The sequence below is a fragment of the Ambystoma mexicanum genome, chromosome 8, assembly GCF_040938575.1.
Source record: "Ambystoma mexicanum isolate Mex_15411 chromosome 8, UKY_AmexF1_1, whole genome shotgun sequence".
Lineage (NCBI taxonomy): Eukaryota > Metazoa > Chordata > Amphibia > Caudata > Ambystomatidae > Ambystoma > Ambystoma mexicanum.
Window position 1 is genome coordinate 1382281447 of NC_090929.1, and position 22771 is coordinate 1382304217.

General features: G+C 44.8%; 1 protein-coding gene across 1 annotated transcript in view; it reads right to left on the reverse strand.

Annotated features, from left to right (window-relative positions):
- Positions 1-22771, reverse strand: part of EDRF1 (erythroid differentiation regulatory factor 1) — a 1702580-nt gene that overhangs the window by 564926 nt on the left and 1114883 nt on the right. Inside the window, exon 19 of the mRNA XM_069611509.1 lies at positions 18292-18450. Coding sequence (XP_069467610.1) covers positions 18292-18450 — 159 coding nt within the window. The remainder of the gene's footprint in view (positions 1-18291; positions 18451-22771) is intronic.

Genomic DNA, 22771 nt, shown 5'->3' on the forward strand with positions numbered 1-22771 from the left:
GTAAACAGACTCCGGTCTGGTACAGGCAAGGCAAATACACTGTCAGAGGACACCCAGAACACTCGACCTCACTCCCAGCATTATTTGTGCAAAACTAAGACTAGCTGTAGGTATAATGGATGACTTGGCATCACTTGCAGTTGTATATTTCAAGCTCCATCAAGGAAGGCTATTTTACTTAAAACTGTGCTAATGTCAATGGTCAGGGATGAGATCAGGGGTTGAATTTTCACACAACAAATTTACTAAGGATATTTCATCAGACTCATCCTTCCAAACCAGATAAGAAGAAACATCCTTAGAGGGCTGGCAAGGGCTATTGGCAGTCACATACAAATATGGCTGCTTGGACTGGGGTCATAGATTAGATTACAGATCTATACACAGTCAAACCTTTAATATGTGATCCTAAAAATGGACTATTGCAATGGCCTATGCCTGTTCTCAGGCAAAACAGAAAGGTGATGGCTGGAAGGTTTTGAATTAATCATAACCACGGACACAGCTCTGGGCAACCCACCAAGCCACCAACCCACCAGACCATCGTTTTTCAGCCTGCCAAGCCATTACAGAAGGAGAAAAACCATATGCAAAAGGGGCAGTCCAACCCGAACTGCTAGGTCACATCCCTTCTGCACGAGACCACAAGCAAGCATGTTCTCACCTGAGAAATCAACTGTGGTTGGTCATGAAGAAATCTGTAAGAATTAAACCGAGGACTCAAAGCAAACCAGCTCCAACAACCCTTTGCCGACTTCCAATGGAAACAAGAAATAGAAATAGCCTGACATCTCTATGCCTGTTCAGAAGGCTTATTGGGATAAGGTCTCAAAAGTTGTCCAATGTAATGATGCTCCCATTAACCACAGCCCATAGAGCAAAAATTGACTTGAAACTGCAAACCACCCATTGCCCATGTCAGTAGAACCCTCTCTCCCCAAAGCTGAATCCAGGAAAGACCCCAGGTCTGGAAATCAGAAGAAGTCGTCCCTGAGTGAAATTGGTCCAGCCAGAAACACATAAATCTAGGACAGTCCCTCTAGACTAGACCCAATGAGGTAATCTTGAGGCAAAATGACCATTTGCATAATGCTCAGGAATGTAGGCTTGTATTTTCATGTGAAAAACCTATATTTCACCGTCCCTAGTACCGTCCCCCTCTTAAACTCTGTCTTCGCTCAAGCTCATGAATATTCAAAACTTGTCCCACAGTAAGAGAACCATGTGTTACTTCCTTTACATGGCTGATAGACTTGTAGGAGGTTTACCCATGGACCTGAACGATACTGCACTGAATTGCTACTTGCCATGGTGGAGAGGCCTATAAGGGAGGTGTCTGCCATGGTATAGAAAGCACGATAGCACCCACTCCTATCGACAGTTCACTCTGCAGAGCCACACTCTCGATTACAGATATAATCAGTGTCACCAGTGCATGAAGTTCAATTTCTAGGCTCCAATTCCTGGAATCAGGTCTTTGCAAACTTACGAGGTGGGCCACCTGAACCATAAAATCCTGCCACTGTCGATTTCAGAGAGGGGTGTTGAAAGAAGCACATTGTTAGCAATGCTGGGCTAGGAAGGCAGGCAAGCTGAATGGGGACGGCAGAGCAACGTGGAGTAAGAGAAGAAGCCAGGAGAGAGAGGAGGAAACCGTACAGGCGGAAAAAAGGTGGAACAGGGGCAGAAAAGACAGAGGCATCAGCAAAAGAGGAGGAATAAAGATGGAGGTGAGAGGAGTGTGGGAAGCGAAGCAATACAGCTGGATGGAAGAGGAGAGAGCAAGAAAGTGAAACAGAACTTGGAGGGGAAAGAGAGTGAGAAGGGTGAAATAGATTTTTTTTAAAGGAAAGAAGAAAGAGTGCATGAGCCAGTACATAACAGGTATACCAGAAAGGGGAAAAAGTGAGTGGAGGACACGCTAAACAATAGACAGAACTGGAAGAGGGAGAAGAAAGAAACTAAGAGGCATTTAAGCTAGAGTGAGAGTCTATGGGATAAAGGATACAATACAGAAAGGGGAGAAAACCTGAATCACCTTTGGGAAATTAAATGTTAGGAGTGGAGACAAAGAGGGCCTGATTGTTGCAGTGCATCAAGGAGGAGTGAGGAAGACATTAAGGGCATTAGATCAGGGGTGCCCTCCTGTGATGGCAATGGCTGCGGCAGTCAGACACCACTACTCCAGGGGCACATACCCAAAACTCCCCAGACCAAGTGAGTTATGTTGACACGTAACCCAGGGGTGGGGAGACCTGAGACAAACGCAGACGCTACCAAGTCCTCAGGATGGGGAGAGCTCATACTCCCGACTACATGGACGATAACAAAGAACCAATGAACTTGAAGCTCCATTAAATGTGGATAAGGTATTCAGAGAGGGAATACCACTTAACGCATAACTAGGGACCACGCGTGGGAAAGCAGGCCAAGGTCTGGGAATGGAGGGACAGGGGAGATCAGCAGTGGTTATTTTCAGTACAGAGAACGAAATTGGATGCTGAGAATATATATCTAGTGTTGATTTGTAAAGATGCTAACTGCAAGCCACATTCGCCTTTTAGCACCCCAAGATGAGCATAATTCTTGAAGTTCACCATGCTGAATTTTTTACTGTGCATTTCTACACAATTATATGTGAAGGTGGGAGGGGGGTAGGGTAATAATGTATGGGGATTATAGGCGAGTATGTGAAAATGTACAAAAATAAAATAAAAAAAGAATCTGTATTTTCGCCTTTGGTATTTGTTTTTTCGAGATAATCCTTTAGATCTGTACTCTGATAGGGCAGCATTCTCAGGTTTTAGTGCCAAAGTTCCAATAAATCTGCTGCAAAAGGAAAGAAACTTCAAGATTATGTATGCTTAAACAAGTAGCTAAGGAAGGGTTTTTAGTGCTGGGATAATATGGTCTCCACCCCAAAGTCAGTATAGCCGTCTTCTTTTTAATGTGTTGACTCTGGTGAATGAGGCTTTTTGGAAGGCTTACATGGCGCTGCCCCCTCTTGCACGGTTCCTACTGGGAATACCTTCTTTCCGCAGCCTGAATCTGATTTTCCTAAGAGTTCTTTCTTCAATTAAAGCTACCTCTCATTGTGATGATCCAGTTCCTGCTCACTTAATCAAATGTATTCCTCAGTCTGTCTCTCTAATGTGGCTTTCTTTAGTGAATGTTTTTTTTGTTTTTTGTCAAGGGTTGTTTCCTGGCTCTCTGGAAGTGGGTATGTGCTCAGTTTACTGAAAAAGCCCAGCCTGGGAATCCTGAATTACTCCAACTATCGGCCTAGCAACAATGTGGCCTTTTTTGGGGAAAATAGCACTTTTACTTTCCCTGCACTTATCAAAACGCTATCTTTTGCAGGACTATCAATCTGGACTCTCTCACCATTGTAGCACCGAGAGATCTACCCTTCTGGTGTTAGATGACGCTATGCAAGTATTGAACTCAGGAGGGGGCCTGTCTTCTAGTTCTCCTTGATCCCTCAGCTGTGCTTAAAAAACTGTAAACATGAGACTCTGATAAACATCTTATCCCTATGTATGGGTATGGGTGGTTATGTCCTGGCTTGGTTCACCTCCTTTCTTCATAATGGGACAGGTGGTGTAAGGAACGCATGGCATCAATATTAAGACAGACACCAGTGACCACAGTTCAAGGGTGTTTATTGAACTTTAACAAGGGTGTGATAAACACCTATCTAATCCTAAATCTACAGATGGGCGCAAGCTACGACCGAAACTATAATAATGCAGTCCTAGTGGAGTCTCGTCAAAATAAAAGGGCCTATACTAAAAAAAACAATTGCCAATCCTTACCTCTAAATACAAATGGTGTAGGGTAGTGTTCATGAAAAAGAAAGAAGTGCTCACAAAAATGATTTGTCAGGATGTTCAGGCCGTTGGCCTCCCTTCCCCACGTTTTCAGCACGGGACAAGGCGGTTCACTCGAGCATAGCACACTCTCAGGCTTCTTCGGCACGAGGACACAGTTCCATTACCAGGGTCGGACTGGGACAAGAAATAGGCTCGGTCACCCAACAAAAAGTGGCCCACCCCTTGCCTAAAAAAAGTGGCCCACCCCTCGCCTTGCGACCCTTGACCTCTGATGACATCACCAGAAGTGATATCATTTGACCCCACCCGAAAATGACATCCCGGGAAGCGATGATATACAACCTTTCACCCCTTGACAAAACAGGAAGTGGCATCAAATAGCATTGTTCCTAAGTACACTAAATTACTGTGAATCCAAGCAGAAGTCCAAGGCCAAATGATAATATGTTATTGTATAGCACTTACGCTTAAGCTCTTTTTTATAGAACAAATATGCATACAATATCACCCAACCTGTGTTGGTACTCATTTATGTGTTGGTACTCATTTATCGACCTAAGAAGGACGAAAGGCTTCCAAAACGGCCCAGGCATGGCCAGAAACCAGCCCCCAATCTCCAGGAACGATTTCCGCCCGGCCACGGGCCGAAAGGCCGACGGGCCAATCCGACCCTGTCCATTACCAGGTCCTTCTGTGCCCAAGTCTCTTAAGTTATCAAAGTCTCTTGATTCAGAGGACCAGAAGTACCAAAACAAACGAAAAGTTCCTTTCCTTTTACAAGTACCCAAGTTAGGTGATTCACTCTTCCCCCTGGATTCCCCTCAGCCGGGCTCAGATCCCTTTTCATACCACAATCATTATTTTGGATCCCCCTCTTCCGGGCTCAGATCCCCTTCTCCAATGTTCAGAGCATATCCTTTCTCGGGTGACTCAGGATTCACCCTGGATCCCCGTCAGCCGGGGCTCAGATCCTTTTTCTTACACAACTAGTCTCCCTCAGCCGGACTCAGATCAACTGCAGTTTGTATTAGCTATTGAAGACTTTTGAATGTGCACAGGGTTCAGCTTGACCCGTTGCAAGACCACTTCGATTTTATAATTCACAGTTCACATTTGCTACCTCAGTTGGATACCTAACAGAGACCGTCGAATGAGCACCCATGTGGTGCCGGACCACTCCGTATATGGTATCTATCTTTGCTACAAATGTTCAGTCACTCCTTGGGTGTTCAATTATGTTCGCGTCGCTCATCACATATGCTTCACACACTGTTCTCTTCAGATTTCTTCATAAAGTGTTGCCGGTGCAACCTTGGTTCTAACACAGACCGGTCTGCTATCAGTCACCCTGACTCACCGGGTGTTCTAACTTTACTGGCACTGCTTTGTTGTAGGAGCCAAGGACAGTACCACAGCTGCAATCACTCCTCCCACCTTGGCTATCGATGCGGGAGAGCCCCGGGCACCTCTGACACACACTGCACCTTTCTTCAGCTTTAATTCCAGGTCTTATGTTTCTTATTCTCGAGGGTTCGTGAAAGCAGCGTTGAAGGGCACTTCCGTCCTTGCAACCCTCTCTGGTCTTGCCGTCTTTCTCCTCGTATTAAACTGCCACATCAGAACTGCTGCTTCCTCGTGTGCTTTGCCTTGCACAGAGTGTGCTTTCGTGCACCGCCTTTTATCCATGTGGGGAAGTGTGTTGGAAGTCAGGTGTGTGCAATGATCAGTTATTGCCTGACTCTGCCTGACCATTGTGTTGGGACATGTCAGGTACACGGCTCAGGTGTTAGTCAGTTTTCTCTCACAGTGAGCAAGTGTTTGTGTCGGAAAAGGGGGGGGGGGTTGAGTTCCTAAGTATCCTATATCGCGCCTCACCATCCGGTGTTCCATTCCCACAAGACCCCCCATCCAGGTGATCCTCCAGCACTGGTCCACCCCCAGGAACCAGATCCAAAAGCGATGGCCGTATCTTGGCCTCCTGGATGACAGATACCTGGGGCCTAGCGGGTGAGACACCTTCTGGTTTCTCACAGTGGGCTCTGCTAGGGTGGATCCCTTGCCTGTGAGCTGTGGAGTTCTTCAGAGTCCGATATTTTCAGATAATTTGTTTACACCTACATGGAGACACAGGTTGATTTGGGAAAGAGAGGGGCCTCAAGACACACCAGTATGCTGGGAAGACACAGATCTATCTGAAAGTGTCAACTACAACAGATACAGTGTGCCCTAGGAACTGTTTCTGTATCATTGAGAACTGTAAGTCTTTTTTACTATTTCTCAAGGTAAATCCTGGTAAAACAGAATTTCTTGTGAAATTCTCATCTTGCATTTCTCATTCACTTTTCAAGAGTGGCTTGTGTCACAGATGGCCTCAAGAACAAACCAACTCTCGAAGACAGTTCAAGGGTTTTTGTTTTCAGAGTAGCAAATGGGCTCGATAGGGGCTGTCTCTCTTTCTCTCTCATCTAGTGCGGGCAGTTCCCTCCACCCCAGTTTTGGATATAGAGATCGGTAAACCCTACTATTTAAGAAGCTGACTTGCTGATTGTGATGGCCTAAAAGCAAACACACCTTATCTCTCGAACACCCCCGCAGAACAATCTAGGAGGTCCCTGATCCAAGTTCCCCAAGGTACTGTAGCAGAAGTCTTGGTGCCTTTTAGATACTGAGGCCCCACTTGGTCCTTTGCCTTTCCCCCCATGTGCTTGTATTCCTCTCCAGATTTCTCTCTAACTTCATTTTCTACTTCTCTTACTCTCCTCCCTATTATTCCACCTACCTTCTCTCCTTTGTCTCTGCCGCCAATGTTCCTCTTTCTATACTTCCTTCCTCTACCCTCTGCTCTTATCCTCTACTACTCTCCCCTCTCTACACTGCTACTCCACATCACTAATACTGTCCCCTCTGCACACTAGTGCTACTTTTTACCCTCCACACTTCTACTGCTCTCCACTTTTCTAATTGTTACTCTGCCCTCTCCACAGTACTCCCACTCTCCTCATTCCACTATCTTGCAAAGTAAATCCTTGTAAAATGGAATTTCTCTTGGTATCCTCATCTTCTATTTCCCATAAACTTTTCCAATAGTGGCTTGTGTCGGAGATGGCCTCAGGAGCACACCAACTCTTGAACACAGTTCAAGGGTTAGTGTTTTCAAAATAGTAAAGGGGCTTCCTAAGGGGCATTTTCTTTCCCCTCTCTCTCTCCCATAATATTACGACTCTCCCCTTTCCAAATTATTACTCTCAACACACACCTTCTCAGAGTCACCCTCCTTTCACCTGTCCAGTCACATTCTCATTTGAGCTCTACTAGCCCTCTATTAATTTCAATCACACACCTTGCATGCACACTCAAACCAAAGTACCACTTTCTCTCACCAACCAATACCTCACCTTGCACACACCTTCCACAATCCTCCTCCATGCTCTTCTACACCATCCTTTCTCCACTTGGTCTATTGGTCCTCCTCCTCCTCTATTGAGCTCACCAAATAACTCACACTTCCTGTCCCCTTATAGCCTCATCCTTCCCTCCCCACTAGATCTCTTCCTCACCCGGTTTCCTGGGTCAACTGCTGGCTTTCCTTTCCCTAGGGGAGGTGGTACAGATGAGTAAAAGCACAAAAGGGGACTTACGCCATGCACCTTTATTGTACGCATGATCATCGGGTATAATCAATGGTGGCCTGCTGCAGCAAGAGTTTGTTTGAATGTGTATGTTTTAGGTGAGGGCTTCCCAGCGTATGCGGGATGCTAGTTTAACAAGAGGCCACTTTGTGGCCCCATCACAGGTAAAAGGATTGTCTATGTGGGTTTGGTTGCACTGGCTGAAATTGCTAGTTACTGGATAAGAATGCTCCTCATCCTCTTTGCTGCTAGTGTTTTTCATCATGCAGGCCCATGTCACATAGTGTACTGGGTTTTCCAGGCTTCGGTACAGAATGCGCCGAGACCCAATGGCTCTCCAAAGTCTGTCTCCCAGGCAGGCTGCTTGCTTGTTTTTCCACTGCTGTGCATGTTGGCTCCTAAAATTCTATAGGACAAGAAGGAAACTGGCCAGCATTGTGCATTACAGGCATGCAGAAAGAAGATATGGTACATCTTTCAAATATGCAGGAACAGTTAGAGGGCAATGGGACTGGGGCCCTCCCAATTCCCACACCCCACTTCTGGGGCAGCACTGACTGATGAAATCCTTGGTAGACCTCCCACCCCAGGTTTGAGGGGTCACCATTCCCCTTTGAAGGGTAAGTTTCCTGACTCTGTCACACTTGTTCCACTCTCTGTTCTTAGTATCATCCCTACCCTGGAGTCCACAGTAACATCTCTTGGTATTACTCTTGATTCCAACTTGAACTTTAAATCACATATGCCATACCAGGTCTTTCACAATCATGCTTTTTTCAGTTGTCTCTTCTTTGAAAAATAAAACGGTTTATTCTTCCTTTAAACACCCAGAATGCCATACAGGCTTAAGGTCTTTCTCAGATGGACAGCAAGAATGCCATGTTCTATGGTCTTTCTGCTTCTTCTTTGACCCCTTTCACAACAGTTCATCTAATATCTTGCACCCGAATGTTCAAGCACATTACCCCTACACGTGTCTCTCTCCATTGGCTTAAGAATAACCTTTGTAGACTTTTGAAGATTTGCTGCATCACCTACAAGGCAGTGGGTTTAGGTCAACCTTTTTATTTGGCGGAGAAGCTTACCATTCCAGGAGTTGAGGCTTCTTAGAAGTACCAAACCTTTAGTTCTAGACATTGCCTGCTTCAAGCATTCTCATCTTTCTTCAAAGACCTTTTTACATCTACCCCTATAAGCAGGAATTATATTCCCCCTTCGATACTCCTACCTACCCTTTCTGAGTTTAGGAAAGCACTAAAACATTGTTTTCAAAATGCATATTCAAAATTATCCCAGTTACTTTGAAAGTACATTTTTACTTCATCAGATTATATATGTATAATTTGTGTAATTTTTAAATCTTGATTGTATGTATTGAATATGTTAATGTTAAAGGACATGTTTACCGTGCACTGTGTGAGAGGTGTAAGCAGAGAGTTAAGGTTTTTTAGCAGATGGGTTTAATGGGGTTACTTCGTTGTTTCGGGCATCTGTGCTGGGCATCTCAGCCCTTGTCTGCAGGAGTGTTCCTTTGGCGGATCATTCGCCTCGTTCTGCCCAAAGTGGTGGCATGCCTCCGACTGCCTGGTGGTCTGTGGGCTGGAAGGTGGCAGGGGCCTCCCCTCCCCAGGGTTGAGATCGCTAAGGTTGTGGGTTGCTCTTTGGTTGTCAGTGGGGTCTGCCTGCCTTTGCCTCCCTGAACTCCTGGGGTGCGGTCTCCTCCCTCGAAGTCCTATGGGTGCCCTGTTCTGTTGGGTGCAAGGTAATGATAAGTGGTCCTTAGTCTTCAGCTACAGTCCCTGTCTCTTGTGCTTTGCCTACCGGACGGTTTTGGATTGGGACAGGCTCAGGAGAGTGTGAATCCTGAGTTTCCTCCTTCACTTGCTACTTATTGCCACAAAGTGGCCTCTTATTAAACTAGCATCCCGCATACGCTGGGAAGCCCTCACACAAAACATACACATTCAAACAAACACTTGCTGCAGAAGGCCACCATTGATTATACCCGATGGTCATGCGTACAATAAAGATGCAGGGCGTAAGTCCCCTTTTGTGCTTTTACTCATCTGTACCACCTCCCCTGGGGAAAGGAGAGCCAGCAGTTGACCCAGGAAACTGGGTGAAGAAGAGATCCAGTGGGGAGGGAAGGAGGAGGCTATAAGGGGACAGGAAGTGTGGGTTATTTGGTGAGCTCAATAGAGGAGGAGGAGGAGGAGGACCAATAGACCAAGTGGAGAAAGGACGGTGTAGAAGAGCATGGAGGAGGATTGTGGAAGAAGTGTGCTTGTTTCTGGCGCATTCTATTTCCATTGGTGTCTGTTAGTTGAAACAGTCTGGTTTGGACGTGAAGAGCCAGGTTTTGAGTAGTTTCCTGATATTTAGATGGTCCTTTATGTTCCGTATTTCTTTCGGAAGTGCGTTCCAAGTTTTTGCTGCCAGGTGGGAGAATGAGGACCCCCCCCCCCCCCCCCCCCCAAGTTCTTTTCTTGTTTATGGTTTTGGTTCCAGGCGGATGTTATTGCTTGATCTGAGTGTTCTTGTCCGTTGGTATATGGTTATTTTCTTCTCTAAGAATTCTGTTCCTTGGCCGTGGATTGCTCTGTGCGTTATGCACATCGTTTTGAAAGCAATTCGTTGTTTGATTGGCAGCCAGTGTAGCATTTTTAGTGCTGGTGTGATGTGGCCCCTTGGTAATAGTTTAAGGAGGAGTCTGGCCACTGAGTTTTGGATACGTTGCAGTTTCTTCAGCAGGTGTTCTGGCATTACGAGGTAGAGGCTGTTTGAGTAGTCAATTCTTGGCATGATAAGGGCTATGATTGTCAGTGTTTTATGAGCAAAGTACAGGAACGGTAGGATTCTTTTTATCGAGTGTATGATATGATATATTTTATTCATAGCGTGCGTATTATTAGTGTTTCAAGGCGCAACAAGGCAAAGGGGGGGAACAAAGGAGGGCAGGACAATGATCTTACTAGGCCAAGTGACATTGAGATCACGCAAGTGGAGGGGAGAGGGAAGGGGAAAAAGTTCCAGGGGAAGGGGGTGAGGAGAAGTGCGAGACATAGGAGAAGATATACAAGTAGTGTGGCTAACAAGTGGCAGTGCAAGGGGGGTTAAGTGCAGACAGCAAGGGTTAGTAAGTGCAAGTAGGGGGGGCTGTATGGTTGCAGATACAGCCCCAGTGCAGGGGTGCCAGAGGCAGTGCAGGTGTGCAACTGGGAGGGCAGGGACCTGGGCCTGTGATTTAGAGGGTAGCCAGGTAGACCAGTACAGTACAAGCCAGGAGATCAGCAGGGAAGTGGAAAATGGAAGGCAGAAGTAAAGAGGAAGGTCTTGAGCTGCTTCTACAGAACCGGAGATGGCTCTACTCAAGTTTCAGAGATGCAGGGATGCTGTTCCAGAGGGAGGCGCCGGCAGAAGAGAGAGAAGTGCCACCAGCTTGCTGCTTAGAAAAACGTCGGACTCTCAGGGAGTTAGAGGTGGAGGAGAGAAGAGCTTGAGAAAGAAGATACTTCGGAAGAGAAAGGTGGAGATATATTGGTCCCAGGCCCCAGAAGGCCTTGTGGACAATGCAAAGGGTCTTGAATTTGATCCTTGCAGACACTGTGAGCCAATGCAGAGATTTCAGTGCTGGAGAGATACGATCCCTGGGTTTAAGGCCAAGGACAAGTCTCACAGTCCTGTTCTGGATGAGTTGCAAAGGACGCAGAGTAGAGGTGGGTAGATTTAAAAAGAGGCTATTGCAGTAATCAAGACTAGAGAGAACCAGAGCTCTGGAGACAGTGAGCTTATGTGGGAAGGAAAGGAAAGGAAGAATACCTCTGGGGTTGCTGTCGGTACTCTTGTTCAGAGGAGAATTGCCAAGCATTTCCGTGCTGGACTGCCCCAGGGTAGGACAAAGACTGATATGTTTTGGATATTTCGCCTCTGTGAAAGATAGTGAGCTAAAAACTCTGAGTAAGTCTCTCGTAACCAGGACTAATGTCTTGGAGAGGGATCCCCAGGACCCCCCTGCCAATTTGTATAATTTAGGTAACTTTGGGGCTCACCCTAAGTTACTAGGGGAATCCAGACCTGGACCCCTTGCTCAATATTCTTAGAGATGCAAAGCAGCACCACACTGATGAGGTCCAACCAAAACGAAACACGTGTCTGGGGTTGCTGTTGGTACTCTTGTTCAAAGGAGAATTGCCTAACATTTTGGTGCTGAACGGCCCCAGGGTAGGACAAAGACTGATATGTTTTGGATATTTCTTCTCTGTGAAAGATAGTGAGCTAAAGACTCTGGGTAAGTCTCGCGTAACAAGGACTAATGTCTGGCAGAGGGACTCCCAGGACCCCCCTTGTTAATTTGTAGATTTCTTTGAGACATTCTCCCAGCGTTGTGTTCGCTTCTTGTCCTACGATTTTATAGATGATTTGTGTGTCATCTGCATATTTGTAGCACGTCGGTCTGTGTTTTTTGATGAACTTTATTAGCAGGTTCAGGTAGATATTGAAGAACAGTGGGGATAGGGATGATCCTTGTGGTACTCCACAGTTGGTATCCCGAGGAACGGATTTGAAGGATTTCATCCTGTCAGTTTCTGTTCTGGTTTTTTTAGGAGTGATTTAATCCAGAGTAGGGCTAAATCTGTTATTCCCATTTCTTCTTTTCCATTGATGAGGATCTCAAGGTTGGTCGTGACAATGTTGCAGAGAGGATGAGTAGTATCAGGGTCGAGTTTGTGTGCGAATCTGCGTTTGTCTTCAGGTTGTCCCAGATAGACAGAAGGCCCGTTTCTGTTCCTCTCACGGGTCTAAATCCGACTTGTGCCTGGTCCAGCAGCTGGTGTTTTTCTACGGGTCGCTGTGTTAATTTGTAGACGCAGCTTTCTACCAGTTTTCCTGGGTAGGGGATGTTGGAAATGTCTGTAGTTGGAGAGGTCTTCCACGTTGCCTCTCGTGTCCTTGCAGAGTGGTTTGATGTGCGCCGATTTGAATGACTGCTGTACTTTCCCGGTTTCGAGTGAAAGTTTAAAGAGGTTTCTGTAGCATTCCATTTGTGTGTACTGTGTGAGGGTTGATTTGTAGATGTCTGGAGGACAGGGTTGCATGTGGGACCCTGCTTTTTTGCTATGTCTAACCAGCTTGACGAATGGCTATACTAATATTTGTGGAAGGCTTTAGAGTTTATTCTGTGGTTCCACGGTTGGCGGGTGGGTTGTGTGCTTTGGCTGACTCGTCTACTTAGTATGATTTGATGTATGTCGCTGATTTTATTATTGAAGTGGTCCACAAGATCGTTGCATAGTTTCTGTGAAGGTACCAGAGTGTTGTTGCATCCCGGTGGGTTCCTCATTTCATTTACGATATTGAAAAGTTATTTTTGGCTTTTGGCAGCTTTGGTGATTCTGTTGTCATAGTATTTCTTTTTGGCCTTTTGAATTTCCTTTTTGTAGGATCAGATTTTTCTTCGATAGTATGATCTTTTCGCCTGGTCGTATTCTTTCCTCCATTCTAGTTCGAGCTTCTTGTTCTTCCTTTTCATGGCACTCAGCCGGGAGGTAAACCATTCTGCTATTGCTCTCTTTCGTGATGGGGTGAAAGGTTTTTCAGGGGAGATGCCGTTGATTGTTTCAGCAGTACATTTATGAAGCTGCTCTGTTTTACGTCGAGGTTAGTTTTGTCCAGGTGAGTGGTTGGTGGTTTTGTGAGTTCAAGTTTTTCTATTAAGCTGCTCACTTTGATGGTCTTCCAGTTTCTTTTTGTGGTAGTTGGGAGTTTATTGGGCACTTTGCCTGCTTTAGTTGGTAGCTTGATCACAAATGGAATGATGAGGTGGTCGCTCCAGAGTATCTGTATTGGTGGTGCAGTGGTGATAAGGTTTTTGTTGGCGAAACATTGCATAAAGTGTGTGTCCTGCTGTGTGTGTTGCTCCTTTAACCAGTTGTCATAGTTTATAATTGTTTTTAGTTGCTCGATTAGTGATTTTTGTGAGTTTGTGTTTTCTTCTTCAAACCAGATGTTGAAGTCCCAGAGGATTATCAAATGTACATGTTGGATGGTTATGTTGGTGATGGCTTCTATGAAGTTGTCGATGAAAGTTCCATCGTATGTCGGTGGTCTGTAGACCAGTATGAATTTTATGTTTGTTTTCGGATTTACTGTCAGGTGAAGGACTAGGGATTCACCGTTTTTGATGTTTTGTGGTTCGTCCATTTTTATTTTCAGGTGTTCCTTGAATGCTATTGCAAGACCTCCTCCTCTTTTCTCTTTCCCGTTTAATTGTGTGCACTTGAAATTGTCGGGTAGGCAGCTCTGGAATGTGATTTTGTAGTTGTCATCTAACCATGTTTCTGTGATGAATAGGACGTCAATGCTGCCGTCGCATAGCAGGTTGTATATCTATGTGGCATGTTTGGACATTGATCTTGCGTTGATTAGGTTGCAATGAATTTTTGTTGGTGTTGTTGATTTGTTTTTTTAATGTCTGTTTTGGCTTGTGGTTGTCGCATTGGTGTGCTCCCAAGTTGCTCTCAGGGTGTGATGGTAGTTCAGTGGTTTTTGGGTCGTCATTTAGTAGGTCTGCTAGGTTACATATTGGGATTGTGTTTTCTTCCGGTTCCTCTTCTATTTTCTGTTGAAAGAGGTGTCCCTGTGTTTTTGTGATATATGGAGAAAGAGCGTCGATTTTGTTCATATTCCTTCTGTGTGTTTCTGTTCTTCTCTGTGCAGTCCCGGTATGTTGTTGGTACATATCGCATCGTTGGTCGGGTTGATTGGTTCCGGTGAGGGGTTGGTCACGAGATATGGTGTTAGGTATAGAGACTTTTCTCTTCTCCTGGTGTTTGTTCCATTGTCAAACATGTTTTTGGGGGTGTGTTCCGCCGTAGTGACTATGTGGTGTGGTTGTATTTGGCTTATTCCTTCTCCTGTTTGTCTTTTACAAGGTCCTGTTCTTTTTCGTGGCATATTGTGTTCCTCAGGGGCAAGTTGGTATTTGAAGTGTGTTTGCAGTTTGTTTCAGGGGCGGTAGCCCACATGCCCATATCATATTTGTATAATCTGTGTAATTTTTAAATCTTGATAGTATGTACGGACTATCTATAAGGTTGCACAGCACCCAACTGCCCTTGGTGCACATCTATATGGACTGTAGCAATAGACCAACCTTATTAAGACCAAGGCCCTTGTCATTTCAACTTATGAGCCGCGTTAAGTAGGGGAAGTATGCACTTTAGCTTATGTAAGTGGAGGTGCAATTTGTTTTAGTTTAGTTGAGTCTAGGATCTGAGGGTAGAAGGGCATCAAACCAAACCCCCAAATCTTTCTTCATGAGTGACTGACATTGAAGCAGGACCCATGATGGCAGGCCAGACCAGGGGAAGCAATCTAGGTACAGTGGATCCAAGGTAAATCTCAGCCCTGGCAACATTTAGGCGGAGAGTATTGCTCATTATGTAGTCTGGCTGGTGAGTGCTGCAGGATGAAATAAGCAGCGGGTCTCGAGCAGAGTAATGTCAATTCAAAGCAATTTGGGTGTCATCAGAAAACATTTGGAAAAAGAAGGGATGATATCTGTGAGAGTCTTAAATTATGTGTTTAGAAGACAAGGAGAACGCGCTGAGCATTGTCAAACTTCACAATTGTAAGTATGGGTACTTGGAAGAAAGGGACCGGACCTCACCTGCATTTCAAGGTCATGCACTAATAAGAAATGATCCACTTGAACACACTGCTTTTGATGCTGAAGGAAATGTACAAGCTGTTGTAGAAAGTAGAGAGATTGACAGTATTAAAAGTGGCAGAAAGGTCCAACACGATAAGTTTGGCCGCCCAGTTGTTGTCCAAGGAATGACGGAATTCATAGCCCATAAACAAGCAGCGTCGATTCAGCACTTCTAATGGGGCAGAACCCTCATTGGTGCTTATGAAGGAGTTTATGTGATTCACAACTGTTAGGGAGAATTTTCTGTAAAGGCTAATTTCCCAAACCTAATGACTCCCCCAGCAGCTTTGCTGGATTTTTCCAGGGTTTATTGTTTTCTCCTGCTAAGAGTGAGACTCTTTCTCCCACTCTTAGGCATGATTTGAGAATGTCTTTTGACTTTGTAATGTGTTTTATGGACTATGGGGTCTTTTACTCCACAGGGCTTCATGTGTTTTTGGGATGTGTGTTACACAGCACCCTCAGTGCAGTAACACAGGGGTGTCATAGTGACCCCAAAACATAGACTCCATACCCTGGGACTGAGTACTGTCTCCCAGGGCATGTAAAGTCACCATTGACTTTACTAGTCTTAAATTGTGAACAGAACCAGTACAAACCATCATATTGTGGAAGTACTGGTAGGGGTAATTAGATTGCCCCTGGGTCTGTCTTTCGAGTGGGCACTGTGCAGTCCCCCCTCGTCGAGTTTCTGGCTGGTGGCAGTGGTTACCACGCGAAATATTCCACCGGAATATTTCCTATGAGATTTTCCCATTCATTTTAAACGCACCACTTTTTTGGTGCAATGTTAAAGATACCGCTGGGTTATTTATTTAATATTTATTCCCCGGTTGGGTCTTTTTGCCAGGACTCGGTTTTAAAATGGTGTTTGTGTTCACCTCTGTAACTCCAACCCAAGTCGAGCCCTTTGTTCCACTTTTGGCGGGCTTCTGCACAGAAGCCTCCAAAAGTGGTGCCACTCTGTCTGGGTCTACAGGGTGTGTGGGAGGGGGGAATAGGCATCCTGGACTGAGTTGCCTCGGCAACTCAAGTCGCACTCTTGTGTGATTGGCCCAGTGGTGAGCCGCCTGGCTCACCACTTAGCATGTTTGAGTGACAGCTAGGACTGATGAATGGGGGTTTTCTGCTTTGGGGACTGGAACTTCAGAAGTCGCCACAGGACCTAAAGAATCCGAAGAGGGAGAAGCTGAGCCGTCCTGCAACGACGACACCACCGGTGGAGCCCTGCTGAACCGACTCACCACTTCCCAACGACAGAGAAGATCTTCATCCTGGAGAGTCTTCTTCCTTTGAACTGGTGGGGTTAACCAGTTCACCCTCTTTTCGCCCTCCTGGATCGTCTTGTGGTCGAATCGCCCGTGCCAAGCACCCCGGTGGCCGGATAGCCACGCTTCACCACTACCGCGAATAAAAGGGTAGTACCTTTTTACCGGGAAACTCTGCGGCTGGTTTCTTCCCTGGCAGTGCAACGACCTCCAGCTTTCCTCCACGTCGAGATGTTCTCTTCCCGTGGACGAAGCACCGACTTTCACCCGCTGCCAGGAACAACTGCCCCCGCTGGAACTTTCTCACCATTTCAGGTACTGTGTCCCGCCTGGTCTCCCTTGCAACAGACTGTTCAAGGTGTCCTGTAAATCCTTGACTCTCTATCCTGGGGTGACCTGGGACCTGTTAACTAACTTTTCTGAACTGATACAACTCCTTTTTGAACTATCTGCAAAGACTTTTAAAGTGTACTTCAACTGTGTGATCTTGGGCACATTCCGCCTTGCTCTCTCCAAGAGTGGGCCTGGCCTATGAACTTTCTTTCTCTACAGTAGACTCTGCCTTTCTTGACTTGCTGTGGTTCTTTTAAAAGTGTTGGTATTGTGTGATTTTCTAATTCTGCCTTTTCCCTCCCTTTTTAAATAATTATTGGAGTGCCATCTTGGTTAAGCGCTCACCTCTATATATGATAATAAGTGGTGTTTTTTTCCTAAGACTTGTCGAATAATTAATCAGGGAGGTGTATATAGTTCTAATGACTGTGTTTGAACTTGCTTGACATATTAGTGCCAGTGTATTTTTACAAGTGTGTTTTTAAATAAATAATTATATACTTTTATACCAAAGCTCTGGTCAGTGTTTGCTTGTGCTACTGTATTTTTGTACCTAATGTGTATACTCTATATACTACCTAACTCTTCTTGAAAAAAGTCTGACTGCTCAGCCACAGCTACCAGGTAAATCTGGGTGGTACAGACTGCTACCAATTGGGTTTACTGCCAACACCTGTAGTCTTAACTTTTTGCAGTGGTCCCTAAGGGAACTGCACAGGTTTCTGCCTAACAACAACCGTCGGCAAGCCTTTTTCTGCAAGGATTTGAGAATTAAAGGAGTGCTCTCAATAGCCTGGTAGTTGGCCAGGTTATCAAAATCATCAGATGTTTTTTTAAGTTGCAGGGTTATCTAGGTCTTTTTTTAGAGTCGAAGAGAAGAGAAGGAGCTGTTTATCAGGTCTGCAAAAGATTAGGCCAGGGTATTCATGTTTGCTTCGATGGTCGATGTAGGGCAGAAATAGACCTGCTCTGAAGATGCCTTCATGTTGGATAATGTTTTGAACATTTCTTTGTGTGATTTCTCTGAAAGCTAATGAAAAAACTGGAAGGTGAACGTTTGCGGGCAGTGGGGCATTAGTGTTTATATGTGACTAACTTCCTCAGCGGGTTTGCCGCTATTCCTATGATACACAGGGAAGCAACCCATTCGTCTTTCTTTTTCTTGGGCCGTTTTTAAGTGAGACAGGAGGATCAAGACCCAGGCATTAGGGCAGCCATGTTGGTATAGGGAGGATGCAGGCTTAGCTCGGAGGAACAGGACAAAGCTACTAGGCAAGGCGCTCAACCCCTTAGCTGTATCACTGAGAAGCAGCCTCAAGGGAGCAGTAGGAGCAAAATCCATGTGGCAGGAGCAAATAAAAAGCATCTGGAGAGAATGTTATGGTGTAACAACAGCCCCAATAAGTAAGTGTTTACATATGTATTTAGTGGCACCATGATGTGATTTGCTTGCCTTCAAAGCAAATAAACATTTGGTTAAAAAAAATAATTCTTCTCTATACTAAACCTGTATTTACCTGTTCCTGAGCCTTTCTGGACAACGGAGCGTAATCTTGCAGTAAAGTTGCCACAGTAAAATATGTTGTGGATAGTTCCCAATTCACGGAATCCCAAACAGCTGGATGCATCTCTCTTTCACCCAAGGACTTCAGAGCCTTCAGATAGTAATCAATTGCCTGCACAATGCAATTTGTAAGAAATTAAGGTAATCAATATCTGGAATCCAGGCTTAACAAAGTTCAGAGTCACAGAGTAATCTGAATGCTGAAACGGAACGGTTTAAACATGTTAACGATAACATAGGGTGACATTTATTTTCTTTGATCAGGTTTCTTAGCAACAATTATGCGCCCAATCACGTACACTAAATACACATCACAAGGCAGGCCCCAACATAAAACCTCAAACGTTGCATTGAACAGTTTTACTGCACATATTTGGAAAAACAGGTCATGAAAATGTGTAATGTACAACATGGTCAATCCAAATCCTATATCCATGTGTTAAAAGGTTAAAAACCCACATGTAGAGGCTGTGGCAGACCCTTTTGAGCCAGTCAACTTCCTGTTTTTATTTACATTTGTGTATTAATACTGTACCTCCTCATTATTGATTACTGCCTGATGAACAGTGTTCTGTGAGTAGTTATGGGCTTCATGTCAGGGCCACAGGTTCACTGGCAGTTCACAGAGGTGAAATTAGCACTGTACTGCTTTTTGGAAGAAGGTGTCATAACTAATTCTGTTCTAGGACAGCCAGCCTTCAATTCCAAAATAGTTATGGACCAACTGCTGTTACTTGAACACACCTTTAGCATTTGAAACAAGCACATGGTGGCAGCCATACTCTAAGTGTTGATGGTTATGAAAACATACACGTATTGGAGCCATAGTAGGCTGTCTTCTAGCCTCAACAACTGCCTGAAGTATAGCATAATGGAGATGCCCCTTGGGTTGTTGTATTCACTTTGAATCGTATTGCAATGCTATTTGCAGCTGGAATGATCTTATCCCGAGTATGGCCAACAAAGCACCAGCATCATATAAGCCACAGAGCTAGGGTCACTGAAACCAGCAAAATGAAGTGACATGATGGCTTGGTAGTACAGCACAGTGTACTACATGGCCCTGGCCTCTCCCAGGGGAGAACATTATCAGCTTTATTCACTATTTAGGACAGACCTTTTTAATGTCGAGCCTAAACTTGAGCTTCTACCACGAGAAACCCAGATAGTGGTGGTTCTCTAGGACATATGTAATCTGCATCAGGACTGGGATAAGGCACTAATTAGTGAGTTATAAAATTGTGAAACTACACTTGGTGGTGCACAACGGCTATCACTTTTACTAGCACTGTTGTGAACACCCAGGATGCAGCATTTATGCGAAAAGGTGGGATGCCCTATCACCAGCACAATCTCAGGTGGAGTACGCAGTTGAGGGCACAGAAGTAGGGGTATTCTATGTTTACCACAATTATGCAGTAATTCAGCGCATTTCTCAATATTTCAGAGGAAGCCAACACCGCTCAGCCCTTTTCTTGTGCTCAAAAATTTTACTTGTTTTTTTAAACTATCAAATCCGCCATTTGAACTTAAAGGATCAGAATTCCTGGGTGCATATGTTAATCCTAACCCATCACAACTATAACGTGATTGGCCTTGTCCTTCAGTGGGGTAGAAAGCTACAAGTAGAACCAAATACACACTGTGAGGAATGGAGGGAATTCTCCCCTTCTCCCCAAGGGGGAGCCCTCTCCCCCTCTGTGAGGCTAGGGAGGTGAGCCCGCTCCACAATACCCTCCCTAGAGGTACAGGCAAGTGGAATCTCACTGGGAGAGCCTCCCCCTTAGGGGACATGGACTCCTGTTCCCACGAAGAACTCCCTAAAGCTGGACATGCTATGGCATACATGGGATGGGGCCACTTGATCCGGTAATAAATTGGGCCTGGTTGAAAAGACGCTTCCTGAAAAAGCGACTTGGGCTGCCAACATCGTAACACTGTTTATCTGGAATTGGGCCTTCGGGAAATCCAGAGCGGTGTCACTCTTAGACCGGCACTCTATTGGCTCAGATTATGGCTAACTCCTGAGCTTAAAATATACTGTGAGGAACTAATACACATTTGGAAACTGAGGGTGTTAGATCTTTATCCTGGTTTACACACGTCAAAAGATCCATGTTGGACATGAATCTAGGAAATCTGTGGGACAACCCCTGGGGTATCGTCCCAGGTGACGTTGAAACAGTGAAAAAAACCTCAAAGGAGACAACCAAAGTGAAATTGGTTAATGCGTGCAGTGAGTTGGCCATGGTAATCGCATATCTGGTTATTAAACCAGCCCTGGGATTTCAAAAATACTTAGACCTCGTCAATCCTCCCCTTGCGCGCAGCTTGTTCTTGAAATTTTCAACTGAACCTGGTTTATCTACTAAAAAGTGGGAGCTTACTGGACATTATTTATGTTTGATATGTGGTCTCGGCAGGGAATCCACTGCCCGCTTTTTGTTCTTTTGTCAGGGCTATCGAGTGGCAAGGTGCAAGTTCCTGAAGACAATATGTAATGCACACAATGTACGCCAAACAGGTGATTCTCTTTTGCTCCTCAAGAGCAGCAATGACATAAATGTATTGTTTTTGCGGCAAGCTATATTCGTCAAGCATGGTGCACAAGAGCAAAAATAATGAAAGCTGGAGGACTTGTATAAAACTAATATGTTACCATGTCAACACATTGACCATTACTTTATGTAACATTATATGCACTTTATTGCTTTTTGCACTCTTATGATGCTGCTAATACAGAGACTAATGCACTTTTCTGCAATATTTTAAAAATTCTTTAGGATTGGGCACAATATTTTGAAGGCGGTATTCACTCTGCTAGGTTTCCCAACACCTCGGACACTTGTTTTACATATTAAGGTTCCCCTTTCACATTTACTGTAAAACTGCTCTGGCCTTTTCAATCCCATTTTACATCGTACCATTGCCTGGAAAATTGTTTTGTATAGGTGGACAATAATTAGGATCAATTGGTATTCCACTTAGGCAAATATATTGGCGACTATGAGACCATCCCTAGATGTTTCTAGAATGCCGTTTTGTCTGCTTATTTTTTGCATTACACGACGGTACATTGATATGTATAACATTACAAATTGTCTTTTATCTTGTGATGTATACCATAAAGCATAGTTTTCATTGATTTTAGAATGTTGCTATCTACCTATATTCGTTCTCGGCTTCACACAACCGGAAAATTAGATGTTTTGTATGTGTATTAATTGCTGTATTTTGTTTGTTTTATTTTCTCAACCTTTACTCTTTCAAAAACAACTGTCATATTATGTGTTTTTGGCTAATGACACAATATTCGAATAAAAGCTGTATGAAATGAATTGGATGTTTTAAAATACCAGAAACCGTGAATTTCCAAGACTGGGACGAAGAAACTCATAATAGATGGCATTATCTTATAAAAAAAAGAACATGCCCCGTTAAATCAGACTATCCGATCCACTGGGACAAGTACGTTAAAGAGCATGCATGCAGAGAGAGAAGGACGAAAACACGAGCCTGGGAAGGCACCAAGCCGCTATGTTGATTCCTACGGAGTCATCACTGATTCCCCATTGATGATCTCCTTCCACATGACCAGGGAACGGCAGCCGCTAACTGAACTTGACGCTGGGGTGGTATTATGAGGAAGGATCACGTGGGAAGGGACGACTATCGAGAGGAAGTGAGGACTCCACTAGAAGAGACACAGTATTCCCCCCCTTCTGAAACTAACCTCTAAAATACTGATGACATACTGTCAATTTGATCCAACCATTTCACATAATGCTCACTTAACATCTCCTGTTTCTAATGGTTTTAAGTTAAACAAAGATCCAAAGCAATAAACTTTAAAAAACACAATAATCCTATGGACTACAACAGCCATAACACCTCAAGGATTGAGACGAGGAAGAGGAAGGAGTTAATGTGGATTCAAAGAAACATCAAGCTAAACATGCAGACTAGTTGTTGTAATGGGAATCAGCTGTGTGCGAGATTTAAAAAATGGTGTGCCTGTTCCAGTCAAGAGAAAAGGTGCGCAAGAGAGATGCGGAGCACGCGAAGTGAGAAGCAGAACCGAAGGCAGACACCCGAGACCAGACTGTGCTGAAGGAGGAAGGTGTTTTCTACTGGGACGGCGAGAGACGGGGAGAAGCACAACAGGTGCAGCAGAACGACCGCTTCGGACCCGGCAGCACCAGAGAGGCTGTCGGGGATGCAGTCCCACTGAAGAGCAGCAGTTCAATCAGCGGGTGAATGAGAAGCCAGTGGGAGAACTACACAAGGGTCTGCTGAGCAGGAAACACTTTCCCAAAGCAAGGACTTTGCTGCATTCATACGCCACGGGTCCGAAACACCAGCAGTTACCAGTGAGTCTGCCCAGATGTATTAGGAGTACCGGGGCGTACAAACAATTGGAAACTTGTTTTGAA